This window comes from Pseudorca crassidens, chromosome 2 (assembly GCF_039906515.1).
Source record: "Pseudorca crassidens isolate mPseCra1 chromosome 2, mPseCra1.hap1, whole genome shotgun sequence".
In the NCBI taxonomy this organism is placed as follows: domain Eukaryota; kingdom Metazoa; phylum Chordata; class Mammalia; order Artiodactyla; family Delphinidae; genus Pseudorca; species Pseudorca crassidens.
In genome coordinates, this window is record NC_090297.1 from 149811437 (window position 1) to 149826558 (window position 15122).

The 15122-nt window shown below is 44.7% G+C and overlaps 1 protein-coding gene across 10 annotated transcripts in view; it reads right to left on the reverse strand.

The window, feature by feature from the left end:
- SRGAP2 (SLIT-ROBO Rho GTPase activating protein 2) overlaps window positions 1-15122 on the reverse strand; it is a 238155-nt gene that overhangs the window by 62107 nt on the left and 160926 nt on the right. For all 10 annotated transcript variants that reach the window (XM_067729190.1, XM_067729188.1, XM_067729189.1 and 7 more), the window contains exons 5-7: window positions 15030-15092; window positions 6691-6906; window positions 6011-6139 (exon numbers count right to left, since the gene is read on the reverse strand). In XM_067729190.1, the coding sequence (XP_067585291.1) occupies window positions 6011-6139; window positions 6691-6906; window positions 15030-15092 (408 nt within the window). The remainder of the gene's footprint in view (window positions 1-6010; window positions 6140-6690; window positions 6907-15029; window positions 15093-15122) is intronic.

Here is a 15122-nt window from a genome sequence, read left to right on the forward strand (position 1 = left end):
TAAATTCAGTTGGGAGGGAAGCTAGACAAAAGCGGCTGATTAGGAGGCTGCACGTGCAGGGGCACTTCCTCCTCTGGGAGATGCTGCTGGTCTAGCCAAGCTTCCCTTGAACCTGTAAACCTTCTTGACTAGCTCTGTGTAGACCCTGATGATGAACTCCATGCCTGTAAGTCTGATGAACAGAAGTAATGCTGCCCACAGGGCTGAGCAGGTACGTGGGGGTGGGGGGAGCTTTTCAGGGCAGAAGAGAATTAGAGGGAGGCAGTCTTCGTAACCTTTACATATTTTTGGTAACTCCCCTTTCCTCTCCATTCTCACTCCCTCTACCCTAATTCATACTCTTACCGTTTTACAGTGCTGTTTGCTTCACTGTCCTCAAATATGGTTTTTGTTATGCCTACTCCCTGCTGAAGAACCTATAATAGCTCTCATTTTTCTTCCAAAGTACCGTCCACCTTCCTCAGTTGGGACATTTAAAAATGCCTCCAGGGACTTCCCTGGTGGTACAGTGGTTAAGAATCTGCCTGCCAATGCAGGGGACACGGGTTCGATCCCTGGGCCGGGAAGATCCCACATGTTGCAGAGCAACTAAGCCCATGCGCCACAACTACTGAGCCCACGTGCTGCAACTACTGAAGCCCGTGCACCTAGAGCCCATGCTCTGCAACAAGAGAAGCCACCGCAACGAGAAGCCCGTGCACCGCAACGAAGAGTAGCCCCCTCTCGCCACCACTAGAGAAAGCCCGTGCGCAGCCAAAAAATAAACAAAATTAAATATAATTTAAAAGCAAATAAATATTTTAAAATAAATTTTTTAAAATGCCTCCATTTACTAAGTGTGCTTACTATATATATGCCAGTGTGCTAAGAGCTTGATTTATATTCTACATTTTAATCTGCATAGTAACGCCAGTGAGGTTGGTATTATTTTAATTTTCCGGACTAGAAAGCTGAGGTTCAGTGAAGTTAAGCAAGGTCAATAGCCAGAACAAAGCGTAAGTTGTCTTCAGTCTGACCGTCTAACATCATCTCCCTCTATTTTCTTCTTCAGGCTCTTCTGTTCTAATCCAACGATATACTTTGTTCAGGGTCAAGTATTAGAAAACCACAGGCCTCAAATCAACTGTATGACTGTAAGCAAGCTACTTAACCTCTCTGAGCCCCACATGGGGATAACGCCAGCCTCAGAGGTTGTTGTGTGGCTGATACACATTTAAACATATCTGGCACCATGCAGACATTTAAACAAACACCAATCGCCAATATCTCCAAATCCACTTTCAGCTCCCAGCATTCTCTCCTCCTAAAATGTTTCTCACTCCTTTCACCTGGGAACTGACCCAATCTTCAAGATCCAAATCAAATTCTCAGCCCCTAGGAAGCCAGCCAGCCCTGCAACTCTGGCATATATTGACCTTGGCCTCCACTCAGAGCAACATTCTTCTGCAGCCCTCATGTGACACAGAATGACACTCCCTCATTCTGTGACTCGCCATTTCACATCGCCCCAACAGAAGGCAAGAGGGCTTGGCCAGTGTCTTGTTCCTTCTTTGCATCCCTCACCATTAGGCCTTGCTCATAGTAGGCATTTAATAAACATCAGTTGATTGACTGATGCCAGGAATACAGATTCTAGCCTCCCAGGAAATAATCTACTTAGGCTGAATACTGATCTAAGTCAAGTGGGCAGATGCGGCCACTGAAGCCTTTTGTTTTACTCAGTCTGGATGGCCTTTGGAAGACATGGAACTTTCTTGGGCCAGTCCACTGTCTCTATTATATAACTGCTCTGTAGCTTCTCTGTGTCAGCGCGTGGGGGTCTGATTCACAATGTGCCCTCCGGCTCCTCTATGCCTCCAGCCAACCAGGGAGATTCAGAATAGGTTTTCTAGAGCCTTGGCTCTCCACATATCTGAAAGGGCAAGAGCCAGAAACTGAGGCTTCAACAAAGAAGCAACTTCTCGCAAGGTTAGATAAACAAGATTTGAATATTTCATCCCTGTTCCCGGTAGAATCCCAGTGAGTAGAGGCAGCACATTATTTTGCTCACGATGGGGACAAAGTATGCTTTCCATGGCTTCTGATGAGTTCTGTGGCCATGCCGGGCTCCCCTGGCCATTTCTGGGTTATATAAATGTTTGATGAAAACTCAGGGGAAATCAAATTTTTATAAGAACTTAATGATAGCCCTTCCAGATGTGTGATGACTTCAACTGACAGCTCATTAACCCTTTACCAGCTGATAGTCTCACCCAGAGACTCTAGAGAAGGCCTAGAAAGGAAACACCCACTTCAAACTTCTACGGAAGCAAGAAATAATTGCCCTTAATAAAATGTCCTATTGAGAAAGCTGGGTTCCCTCCTGTCTGACTTGGGTGCACATGGTGTCACAGATTCTCTGCCCACGCACACAGCACTCACAACACTCCATGAGGACAATGCCTGGTTCTTCATTCCTCCATCTGCTCCTGGGGGAGAGAAGCACATTCCAAGGAGCCTGTGGTTCTTAGACTATCTCAAGTCACTTCAGAATATCTTTTTGGTTTTCCTGGTGTGTGTCAGATGCCTCATGTAGATTCCTAAAATCTGAGATTAAATCTTATACTATATAATAAAAAGAAGTCAAGGGCTAGTCCTTGTGTCAATGGACTGACATCGACAAAAATCACTTCTTTCACTTATCCTCGATGCCTTACCACACACTGAGCTTCGACACCGCCAGGAAGGAGGCAGAATGGTGTCCGTAACAGATGGCAATGGACTGGCACAAGATTCATCCCACATCTTAAAGCAAGTTCTGGATACTGGCGAGATCAGAATGTCAAGGGACCCGGGCTCCCCACTCACTCCTGCTCTAACTGTTGGCTCATGGCCAAAGCATCCTTTTGGCCATTTTTATGGCAACAGATCGGCAAGAAAAAGCAAGAAACTAACTGATACATGTAATAACATGGATGCAGCTCAAAAACATCATGCTGGGCAAATGAAACCAGATATAAAAACATATATACTATATAAAAATCCCATCTTTGTGAAGTTCTACAACAGGCAAAACTAATTCACAGTGAAAGAAATCAGAACAGTGGTTGCCTCAGGGTGCGGGATTGATTGGAACTTTCTGAGGTGATGGCAATAGTCTACATCTTGATAGAGATGTAAGTTAAAAGGGTATAGGATACTCCACAATTTGCAATTTAACACTTAAGTTCAGTCACTGTATGCAAATTAGATCTCAATGAGAACAGTGTTGAAAGGCATAAAAAGGAAAAAAATCTTGGCTTAGGAAATCACCTTCTTCCTCCTTCTATTCCTTTCTTCCTTCAATAAACACATTATGTGCTCAGCTATTCAGTAAGCCCTATACTTATGTATGTATGTATTAAGATAAAGAGGAGACTTGGTTCCTGCCCTCATGGAGCTTATAGAGACTAAAAGACATTCCTCTGTTCTTAGTGCAGTGGCTCTCAAACATTTTTGACCTCCAACTTAGTAAGAAATACATCTTATATTGTCTCTCTCTCTCTCTCTCTCTCACACACACACACACACACACACACACGCACCCCAACACAATAGTTTCACCGAATAAAACTTAACCTTACTAGTATGATGCACCCTGATATTTTCGTTCCCATTCTGTTCTAGTCTATTCTATCCTAGTATAGTTTATTCATTAAAAAAAATAATAAATCAAACCCATAAAAATTATTTCATGACTCCTCTAATGGATCATGACCTACGGTTTGAAAAAACACTGTCCTAGGGCCCCCTGTGCTTAGCCCTGGTGCTGCAATTAGCCAGTTACATAGAAATGATTTGTCTGTATGTCTGTGAATACCTCTAGGGTAAGAACTACTTTATTCTTTTTGTACCCCTGATGCTGCTGAGCACATAGCTTCATCCCAAGTAATACTTAAGGAACATTTGTAGAGCAGAATAATGTAAGCTTTTTTTAAAAAAAGAGTAATTAATTTCACCTCAGGAAAAACACAAACAACAAACAAACAAACAAAATAAAACAACTTTACTATCCGTGTGGCCTGGAATGCTACCAGCCTGGACTTGCTCATAGTGACCTAGACCCATGCCCTGGCTGAGCAGCACGGAGGCTGGCAGACTGCTTTTTCATGGCACCTCACACAGCACCCTGTGAAGACAGGCTCTTAACAAACTTCTTTTTTTTTTTAAATGATGAGAATAAGAAGCAAAATAGCTTGCTTCTTGGACTGATTTTAAAATACCCACTCACATCTGATGGAGGCCCTGTGACTGACTTAGCAGTAGCCCCTCTCTTCCCCTGAGGTCAGGGGTTTGGTGAAAGGGTAACGAAACCTACCCTGGGGGCAAAAGAAAGAGAAAAGGACAAACCAGTAGCAGAGGTGTGGTGGACCGCCCAGGCTGACTTTTTTATCGAATGTGAGATAAATAGCAGAAATTGAGCACAAGAAAGAAGTGATTCTCTTCCTCGTGCTGAGAACAGGCCTCTCTCCCAACAGTGAGGAGCTGTTCCCCTGAGGAGGAGAAAGGATACTGTCTAGGGTCCTGACCTCCATTGAAGGACAGTGTTCAGATTGGCATCAACAAGCAGAGAGAACAAAGCAGGGCCTGAACAGGGATCAGGGCTCCACTTCCCCAGCAAGACAATGACACCCGGGGCATTAAGGGGCTGAAATCTACTGACTCAAAAAGCCCTGGCTGAAGGGAGACATAAATCTGTATTTTAGAAACTTTCTCCAATCAGCTCCAATGTGAGGCCAGATTTAAGTACCCAATGATCTAGCCCAATTCTTCAGTTTGCCAGAGGGTGGAGGGGAGACAAAGCAGAGTTCCAAACCAGTTCCACGACAAGCCCCGGATCACCCAGCTAGTTACGCAATGGTGAATCTTAGACCAGAACCACACATGACATTGTGAAGTGTGGTAGGTTCATTCACGGAGAAACCAAGGTAGACAGGCAAGTATGTGAGGTCTGGCCAGAGGCTTGCAAAACCCAGCTGCCGCTTGCTGACAGCCAGAGGCAAATATCAGGCCTCGAGAGGAGACTGGCCAGGGTCTGCCTGAAGCCCTGGGATGCTTATGCTGAGTCGGCTGGCTCCAGGCCCCTCACTTTGATGACAGGAGAGAGAGGTGAGGAAGGGTGTGTACTTACGCAGCTGCAGTCAGGGCTGGCTCAGAACTGGGCCAGACTGGAGTTTGCAGGTGAGATCGACTGCAAGACTTAACTATAAGGTGTGAGGAGAAGCAGCAGGAGAAACAAGGCCAAGGCTGACCCATAAGGCCAAAGACAAAACCCTTATCCCTTGTGCCTGCCCCATGCAAAACACATGAGCCTCATATCCTGCTTCTCTCATCATATTTGTGCCACAGCGAGAAGTATGGGTCACATGTCAGAGGCATCTGGATACCTTCCTGACCAGGACTCTAATTTGCAGTTTAACTTTGGGCAGGAACCCTTTTGACCCCTACCTAGATTCCTTATCTACAAATTGGAGATAGTAATATTGATCCCAAAGGGTGACAAGACAATCAAATGAGATAATATTGAGAAATATTAAGTGCTATATAAATATAAGGTATGACATTCTAACACTTTAGCTCTTGTCACTCACTTCTATGGGCAAGTACCTGATCTAAGGTAATATTTCCTAGGAGACAGAAGTGCAGTGGTTGTGAGCCTGGGTTTAGAAATCAGACCTAGGTACCAATTTTCCCTCTGTCACTTATTAGCTGACTCTGGGTAAGTCATCTAAACTCTCTGAACTTTAATCTGTAACAGTGGAGGTAATAATGCCTTCCTTCCAAGATTCCAGTGAGGACTGAATGAAAAAAATTATGAAGTGCTTTACCTGGTACCTGGTACATGGCAAGCCCCTGAGGGATCCTGGCTACCATCTTCATAATTGTTCTCAAAATGCTTTAAGATGCCTGAGTAACAGAACTGGGGGACTCCTGACCAGATCTTCGAATCCAGGAAAGAGGCGCCCTTGTACCCTTGGCTTTAAGCACTTACATCAATAAGGTCAGACAGGTCGTGGATGTAGTACTTGAAGACAGATGCATTGGTTGCTTCCAAAGCCAGTAAGTACTCATTCCGGGCTTTAATGGCCTTCAGCTTATTCTCTGTATACTTGGCTTGGCGCTGAAAAGGAAACAAAAGTTCAATTTTACTTTTTTTTTCTTTTTTAAAGAGGGGAGATTGTTCTCTAAAAGATGAAAGTACAGCACATTCGAGAACCACAATTGTGCTGCTACTCCCTGTGCGCATATGCCTTAAATTGGGTTCTAATTCTGTTTAATGACATTCAAGGGTATAATGTAGATCAATCCAGGAAAGGTTAATGAGGCTCCCTACTTTAGATGCGTGTCCCACTTTGGTTCTATCTGTAAATTCCATTCTCCATCCTTACACCGCGACCCTGAAGGAGGTGTCACTATATCTGCCTCTGAACACCTGACATCTGAAGCCAAACCCTACGGTTCCCCTCCCAGGCTTAGGAAAGGCAACTACTGTTTCTTGTTTGTCTGCTACAGATGCCCAAGTTCTTCCAATACCTAGGATTTCTTCCAGGGCAGACAGCAAGGTCATTAGGCACTAAAGGAACCCAGAGCTTCCTTGTTCTGCTCTCCACAGGGCTTACTGGAAAATTCCCATATCCTCCCCAGCCCCTACAGTTGCCAGAGCCTACACACCTTCTCCTTCATCTTCTCGATCTTCTTCACTGAGCTCCTCCGGACATGCTTCTCCTCAATGCGGACGTTGGATGTGGAGTCAGGGGAGCGTGGGGTCTGCCGGTCCTCCTGCTTTACGGATTTTCCAATTTGCTTCTCCTCCTGCTTCTCCGCCTCCTTTAGCTTGCTCTGAGCACTGATGCTGTCGGCATTGTACATGTGATATGTCTTCATGACCTGTAAGACACCGCCCACCCCCACCCCTAGAGGTCAAGCCAATGGGGTCAATTCTCTGTTTTACAGGCTAAGAGTCTCAGCTGGACCTCTCCCCCATGAAGCAATATCCTCATATCCTTAAGGGCAAAATTCATACGGTTTGGTTCAGCAAACTTTCTATATGAAAGACCACTCCAAAGCACAGGAAAGCAGTATTTGAACTGAGCCGACATGTCTTATTATTAAAATGATTTTACGTCTTCCACCCGTGATCATTTACTTCTATTTATTAACATTTATAAGCATTTCTATTTTATATTGTCCAAGTAATTTCCATCAGTTAGTCATCTCACAAGACTAAGATGGGAAACACCACCACTCAGACCCCAGGAGCAAAGCCTTCCCGGGCTGTTTGGGACCCTGAAGAGGGCAGCACAGCCTGTGGAGTAGCCTATACTTTGGGGACTTCCATATAAAATGGGGAAGAGGAAGAGCTGCAAACCCGCTTTCTACTGGTCTCACGTCCTAGGGATCTGTCTGTCAGCTTTATCCAGATCAAACAGCCTCTCTCACAGCAGCAGCAAGAACAAGGGCAGCTACCATTTACTGAGCACTTAGTATGTTCCTGGCTGTGTGACAAGTGCTACACACACATTTTCTCATTTCATTCTTGTAGCAATCCTGTGATCTAGACAACAACTCCAGGAAGACGGTAAACCTGCAGAAAATTTCAGGTAAGAGCCTAAGAAGGAACAAAATCCACATCAAATGAAACTGGAGTTGCCACAGGAAGGAAGTCGTATCAAAGGAGAGGTCGCAATTTTCAAATTTTCCTTCAAAGCAACTGTCTGGGAGTCTAGTCCCTTTTCCTAATGAGGAGGCTGGAAAGCCTGGGACCTACATTCATTTCCTCCCAAACATACTACTTCCAGCCACCAGGTGCCTGCTCCTTCCTGCTGCAGCTCTCTGTTTCCACACAGGGAGCCTCTTCTTCTATCTGGAAATTAAAAATGCTTGATGACAAACCAAGGAAGCTGAAGTTCAAGAGTGCTGACATTTTGATTCCATGAGAGGGAGAATTAGAGAGTGTAGGGGTTGGGGTGTATATGTGTGTGTGTGGCGGGGTGGGGAGTGACTGAACAACAGAGGAGAGCCAGGGTGTAATACTAATAATAATCTCTATCAGTACACGCTGTGTGTCAGGGGTCTTATGTATGTCACCTCATTTAATGTTCACAACAAGTCCGAAGGACATGCTATTATTTCCACTTTTAAAGATGAGGAAGACGAGGGACTCCTCTGGTGACGCAGTGGTTAAGAATCCACCTGCCGATGCAGGGGACACGGGTTCGAGCCCTGGTCCAGGAAGATCCCACATGCCGCGGAGCAACTAACCCCGTGCGCCACAACTACTGAGCCTGCGCTCCAGAGCCCGCGAGCCACAACTACTGAAGCCCACGCACCTAGAGCCCGTGCTCCGCAACAAGAGAAGCCACCGCAATGAGAAGCCCGTGCACTGCAACGAAGAGTAGCCCCCATTCGCCACAGGTAGAGAAAGCCCATGTGCAGCAACAAAGACCCAACAGAGCCAAAAATAAATTAAAAAATAAACAATATAAAGATGAGGAAGCTGAGACTCAAAGAGATTAACTATCATACCCAAGGTCACACAGCTAGTAAATGAATCAGAATCAGGATTCAAACCCAGGATTGTCAGACCAAAGTCCACATTCTTAGCCACTAAGCACCAGTGTTTCTCCTCTGCCTACGTCTATGGCTGGATTAGTTGGGAGGAAAGGCTAAATTTAGTCAAGAGAGGCTTAAAAAGAGAATCTGGTTTCGTTTATAAATGAGAGTTAGAGCAGTAGGCTCAAATGGGGGCTAATTTGGCCCCCGGAGGACCAACGCCTGGAGACATTTTTGACTGTCACAACATTATCTGGCCCCAAATGCCCATGGTTCTGAGGCTGAGAAATCCTGGGTTAGAGGGATTTTGTGGGTATGTTCCTCTCTTAGCTGGAGGTGGAGGAAAGAGTAAAGAATACTGGGACACTGACAAAATCAAAGTACTTTAGACTTTAAATAATGTCTCAGTTTCGATGCAGAATGTTTTAAATCAGCTTCACCTTATTCTGAACCTGACATCATTTCCTATAAGTATAAGACCTACTCTGTATATTCTGTACACAGGAGAAGCAATATTTAACAACTGACAGCATTAAAAACCTTCCTAAGTAATTCAGTCTTTCCAGATTGACTAAAAAGCAAGAAAGACGCATCTGTTATCCTGGCAGAAGAAGGGCAGATAGGAGGCTCCTTTTTCTCTTTTGACCTGAATGTGACCAAGGGATTCAAAAGTTCGAGTGAACAGTTATAAAAGTGAATTGATTTTAAGAAAGTGATTTTTTATTCCATGAAGATGCATAATAAGTAAAGAAGAAACACTATGAATAAACATGAGAGACAAAAAAAAGGGGTCAAAGGAATAGTGTCAACAGGACAATAAATGAAGTAATAAAAATCAACAATTTATATTACTCCTTTAAAGAACTCCCCTAAAGAACTTAAAGAACTTGCTTTAAAAGAGTAAAACACTACCTCATCTAAGAAACTATAAATTCCTAAGGGTAAGCACCACTTCTTTTGTGTTTTCCTTTCTGCATCACAGTTAAGAAATATATACACAGTGGTAGTTTTACAATAAATGTGGTTGCCCAAATGACTTAATGACACTGAATCTCCCCTCTTTGCAAATATAGAAGTATAACTAGTGTCTTTCAATTCAAGGGAAAACTAGGTATCCTGAGGCTGAAGCTTGAGTAATTGATGTCAAAACAAGTGGAGAAATAGGGAAGTCAAGATAGGAGTTGGAGAAATATATATAGTGAGGCAAAACAAACTAGGGGAAAAACTCAGAAGTTTAAATTTGCAGTTCTACAAAGGAATTCACTCTACTTTGAAAAACTAAATATTGAATTCATGCCTTTAGCTCTGCTCCTTCCCCAAGCCACACTAGAATAATAGAAAAGAGTTTTTCTATTATTATTTTTTAGGTATAAACTGAGAAAAACAAAAAGAATGAAAGCAGAAGATGAAAAGGGGAGAGGCAAGTAGTAACTGACCTACTGAATGCTAAACCAAAAGTAGGGAGAGGCAAGAAGCAACCAGTAAATCACAGAAGCCCTGAGAGGAGTCGGTGGCAGTGGGATGAAGGTGGAGCTAAAAACAAGAGAAACTATTGAGCACCTGAGAACAGTTAGACTCCCAGACCCCATCCCCTCCCCCTCTGTGGTGGAAGACTAGAGGTTTATTTTCTATGGCTTGGGGACACCAGGCTCAGCTGAGGATAGGGGTACTGAACTTAAAACAGGAAAATTCTACACTGAATGTTGAGATGGCCAGGCCTCTTCATGACTCAGCCCCCAGACATAGGCAGGAGATCAGAAGAGCCTTATCTGAGGAATTTGCCCATCTGATATAAAAGATCTACAAATACTGATATCAGGGCTTCCCCATGGACACAGTCCAGTCAGATCACCCTACAGTAAAGACCACAGTTGACACAGAACTTCCAAGCAGATTTTTAATGTCTCACTTTAAAATATGAGCAGGCAGCAAAAATTACCAAACATTTAAGGAAAATATCTAATGTGAAAGACTAAGACCAAAGCAAACAATTGAGAGTTAACAGAAAGTACACAGTAAGAAGGAAATGTCAAAAATAATCCATCAGTAATATCCCCAGAGAGATCAATGAGAAATGAAAAGACATTGCATCATGAAACAAGAGCAGGATGCAGCAAAAAAGGAATATTTAGAGAACAATAAAAGAGCTCTTGGCGATTAAGACTCAATTCAAATATCTCTCCAAGGAGCCTGACTTCATGCCCTTCTTCTGTGTAGACATGTGAAAGATTCATCACGTCGTATTTCGCTTACTGCTTTGCTTTTCTGTCTCTTCTATTAAAACTAATGCCTTGAGTTCAGGGACATCTCTTATGCGTCTTTGTATCCTTAGTGCCGAGTGCTGAAGACAAACAGGTAGGCAGAGTGGGGGGACTATTAACTGACATTGTTTCAGGGGAGCAGGTGCTAAATTCCAGTCTGAAGTGGCTCTGCAGACAGCTGCTGCACCAAATCAAGGGGACATATATTCACGGGAGGACAGAAGCTTGAAACCTCTGGGGCAACAACAGCTCCAGTGTCCCAACACCTTTTCTTTCTTTCTCAATTCTAGGGCTTCCTTGGCTCTTCCTACTCAGCCAGTCCACGTGGCTCAGTGCCCCCACCTTCAATCCTTTCTATGGGACCTTGCTGGGCTTTTCCAGATACAGCCTCTGAGTATAACTGAGGCAGAGAATTCTGGAGTTCTTTGGGAAGCAGTGTGCTCTGACTTCAAAGGCATTCCTGATTCATCAGTCAGAAAATGAAAACCACTTATGCCATGGCCTGTAAACTAGCCAGCCCATTAGGGGGTAAAAAGCACGTGGAGGAGAATGCTCACTGGGATTGCTCTCTAGGAGCAGCTGTGGCAAGCGGCCCCTGGCACAGAGTGCCAAGTCAGGAAAATCAAAGGCCTTTCAGGCAGATAAAAGGAAGGTACAGAGAGGCAGCTGGCCCCTTATGGTGAGAGTCTGGGCCTCTCGCCCAAAGGCATCTTTATTTGGGAACACCTGGGTCCTGCCCCTTGGATCATCAAGGTTCAAAAATACCTAAATTATCAACCCGTAGGTGATCAGTCTCCCAAAAAGAGGTATTTGTGGGCATTAAGGGCAGATACAAGGTAAGAAGAGCACTGAATATGGTGGGTCTTTGCATCCTTGATTTCCTTTATCCCATGCCCACGAATAACTTCAATTGCTTATAGAGGCCCTTACTGAAGATCAAATAAGGGGAAACTTCCTTATAAGAAGTCCTCCCGGGCCTCCCTGGTGGCGCAGTGGTTAAGAATGTGCCTGCCAATGCAGGGGACACGGGTTTGAGCCCTGGTCCAGGAGGATCCCACATGCCGTTGAGCACCTAAGCCCGTGTGCCACAACTACTGAGTCTGCACTCTAGAGCCCACGAGCCACAACTACTGAGTCCGTGCGCCACAACTACTGAAGCCCACGTGCCCTAGAGACCATGCTCTGCAACAAGAGAAGCCACCTCAGTGAGAAGCCCACGCACCGCAACGAAGAGTAGCCCCTGCTCGCCACAACTAGAGAAAGCCCACATGCAGCAACGAAGACCCAACGCAGCCAAAAATAAATAAATAAAATAAATTTATTTAAAAAAAAAAAGAAAGAAAAGAAGTCCTCCCTTGTTCCCTTCCTAACTCCTCTGAGAGAGGCAGAGACACAGAGAGAGTATATACAGCAAGTATCTCCTCAAAGCTAGCATACAATAGTCCCAAGTTCCTACTTGATGAAACCACTGTCCTATATAGGGTGACCGATCATCCTGGCTTACTCAGGACTTTCCTAGGCTCAGCACTGAAAGTCTCATGTCCCAGGAAAGCCTTCAGTTCCAGGTAAAACAAGATAGTCAGTCACCCTAATGCCATGGTGCCTTTCTCAGACTAGTCCTATACTTATCTCACCCTCCAGAAGAAACAACTCATCATTCTATTCTCTGAACTTTCTAATGGCCTATAGAATCTGCAAACTCATCTGACCCTTAACTATAGTCTGATATTTCATGAAGCATGACTCCCCCAAACTCCCCACTCCCAAGGAAATGGAGACACCAGCACATGGAGTATGTGGAGAGTGGGCTCAACAGAGGTCGGGAGCATCCCCCAAGATCATATAGCTGGTGGAGACTGGGTAGAATCTGCGTTGCCTAATTCAGGAGACTAGTCATTAGACCAGGGTTTGTCAATCTTAGTACTATTGACATTTTAAGCCAGACAGTTCTTTGTTGTGAGGGCTGTCCTGTGCATGATAAGATTTCAGTTGCACCCTGACCTCCAGCACCCTCTGCTCCAGCGGTGACAGTTACAAACATCTGCAGACATTTCCAAGTGTCCCCCTGCATGAAAAAATCCCCCTGCTTGAGAATCACTGCACCAGACTGTTCTTCCTTCTCTGGAACTTTCCAGTGTTCTCTACTCTTTTTTCTCTTCCCATTGCCTACTAGAGGAAAATGTCAAATTTTTGTTTGGGCCTTGGATAGATTCTAAGACTGTGTACTAATTCACCTAATGAAAGGGGACACCAAGCCCAGCCAATTCTTGGTTTGCACACTAATGGGAAGACTTTATGCTCTGCGTGGACTATGGCCTCACAGTGGCCAGTGAAGTCCTGGGCAACTTCAGATGGCCTGAAGACTATAGCCCAAGGTGCCAGCTCGGCCCTCCTTAGAGTAGTGAGTTCCAAGGTTTTTTCTCACTCCAACACATATTATGCCTTTTCACTTATTTATTTTTGTTTAAAAAAATCAGCATATTAGGAGACCTAGAATTTAGAGGAAAGTTAACAGATCCCTAGATGCTGCTCTTCCTCTGCTGCCTCAAATCCCACTGCAGACGTGGCACACTGGATTTATACTGGTTTGCAGTTTGCTGATAACCCACCCGACTCGTCCCCAGAAAGGGCAGCAGCAGAGGCCCAAGATGCTTATGGGAAAACAAAAGGATTCATATAATGACTACATGCGTTATTTTCTATCTTAGTGAATTATTTGCCAGGAGAAAGGAGTAGTAGCTCTTCTTCGTGCCTAGAAGATGCTCTAAAAATAAATAAAGAGCAGAAGTAAAGCATTTAAAAGACCAGAGGGTTCAGGAAACTCATCCAGTCTGAAAAAGGTTCACGTCAACATGCTCCTATTTTTAAACAGCCTTAACTTCATTTGAAAGAAATGAAAACTTGGGAACTGAACCAAAGGGAACCATCTATCTACTTGGCTTCAGAGCAGAAGAGTCACAGAGTAGAAATTGCAAACAAACTGAGCATCACTGGAGACAAAGCTGATGGCCACCCTACCCTATTTACTCGCTTAACAGTTGCCATGACAAAGTGGCCACACCTAGGCTTTTGGATCAAGAACACGGAATTCTCTGATCCCAAATGCCTGTGATACATGTTGCCACTGCCTGTCTTCCTGTAAATTTAAAAAAAGAAAGAAAGAAAGGAAGGAAGGGAGGGAGGGAGGGAGGGAGGGGGGGGGAGAGAGAGAGAGAGAGAGAGAGAGAGAGAGAGAGAGAGAGAGAGAGAGAGAGAGAAAGGAAGAAAGAAAGAAAGAAAGAAAGAAAAAATGCAGTGAATAAGCAAGTAAACACAGGAAATCAATTTCACCTCCAAAACAGGATGGGGCAATCCTGGAGAATGACACAAAGGCCTGGCACAGCCCAGCTGGAGAAGGGGGCCCTGAAAGGCTTTAGCTGCACAATAGTAATATTCCCTATAGGGCAGCAGGCATTTCCTAGGTGTGCGTGTTTGTTTTAATTATAATTAACGAAACACGGCTGGGGGAGAAACAGCCCCCACCATCTCCCAGTGCATGAAGAAACGCGCATCAGCCACAGGCATCATGTGCCTGAAGTGCCAGTCACTTCAGAACAAATTGTGTTTTCTTCTCCAAACCCAAAGCCTGGCCCTTCACTAGTGGAGGCGTGGCCTTTATAAAGCCCCAGGGAGTCGATACAAAGCTCTCTCTGCCTGAACTGGTCCCTTATGTTAAGGGCATTTAGGACTCTGCGTCCCTGTAAGATCACTCGTTCTAGTCTCAAACCAGGAGATCAATCCAAGAACTGATGCAAAACTTTGAACAACAGGTCCTGTCCAATAGGGCGAGTATCATTCATGGAGCAATGCAAGCTATGCTCCTTGCCATTAGGTTCGGGGGTCCCTGATTTGCTGTTAATGAGGGTCAGTTGTGCTGGTGACCTAGGCCTTGGCTGGTCTCTGGTGATGATGCCCCCAAAGAAGCCAGCGTTAGCTTGCACAGCTGAAGAGAGATCTTATTTTGAGAAAGTGTCTTTGGGCTCATTCCAGTTTGAAAATAAGAGTGTGAAAAAAGAGATGGGTAAAGTCATCCCTAGCGGGGACCATGCACTGTCCTCAACCTCAGCTCAGTTCTGTTGCTGACGTGAGTATGGCCACAAGCTGCCAAACGCTGCTTCCCTCTGCTTGTGACAGAGCCAAGCAACCCAGCTGATTTACCGAGTAGAGCTCATTCAGGACCTTCATCAAATCATCTTGGAGCTGCTGGCCGACTTCTTTACTCTGCAAAGAAAGAGGAATGAAGGTTAATTG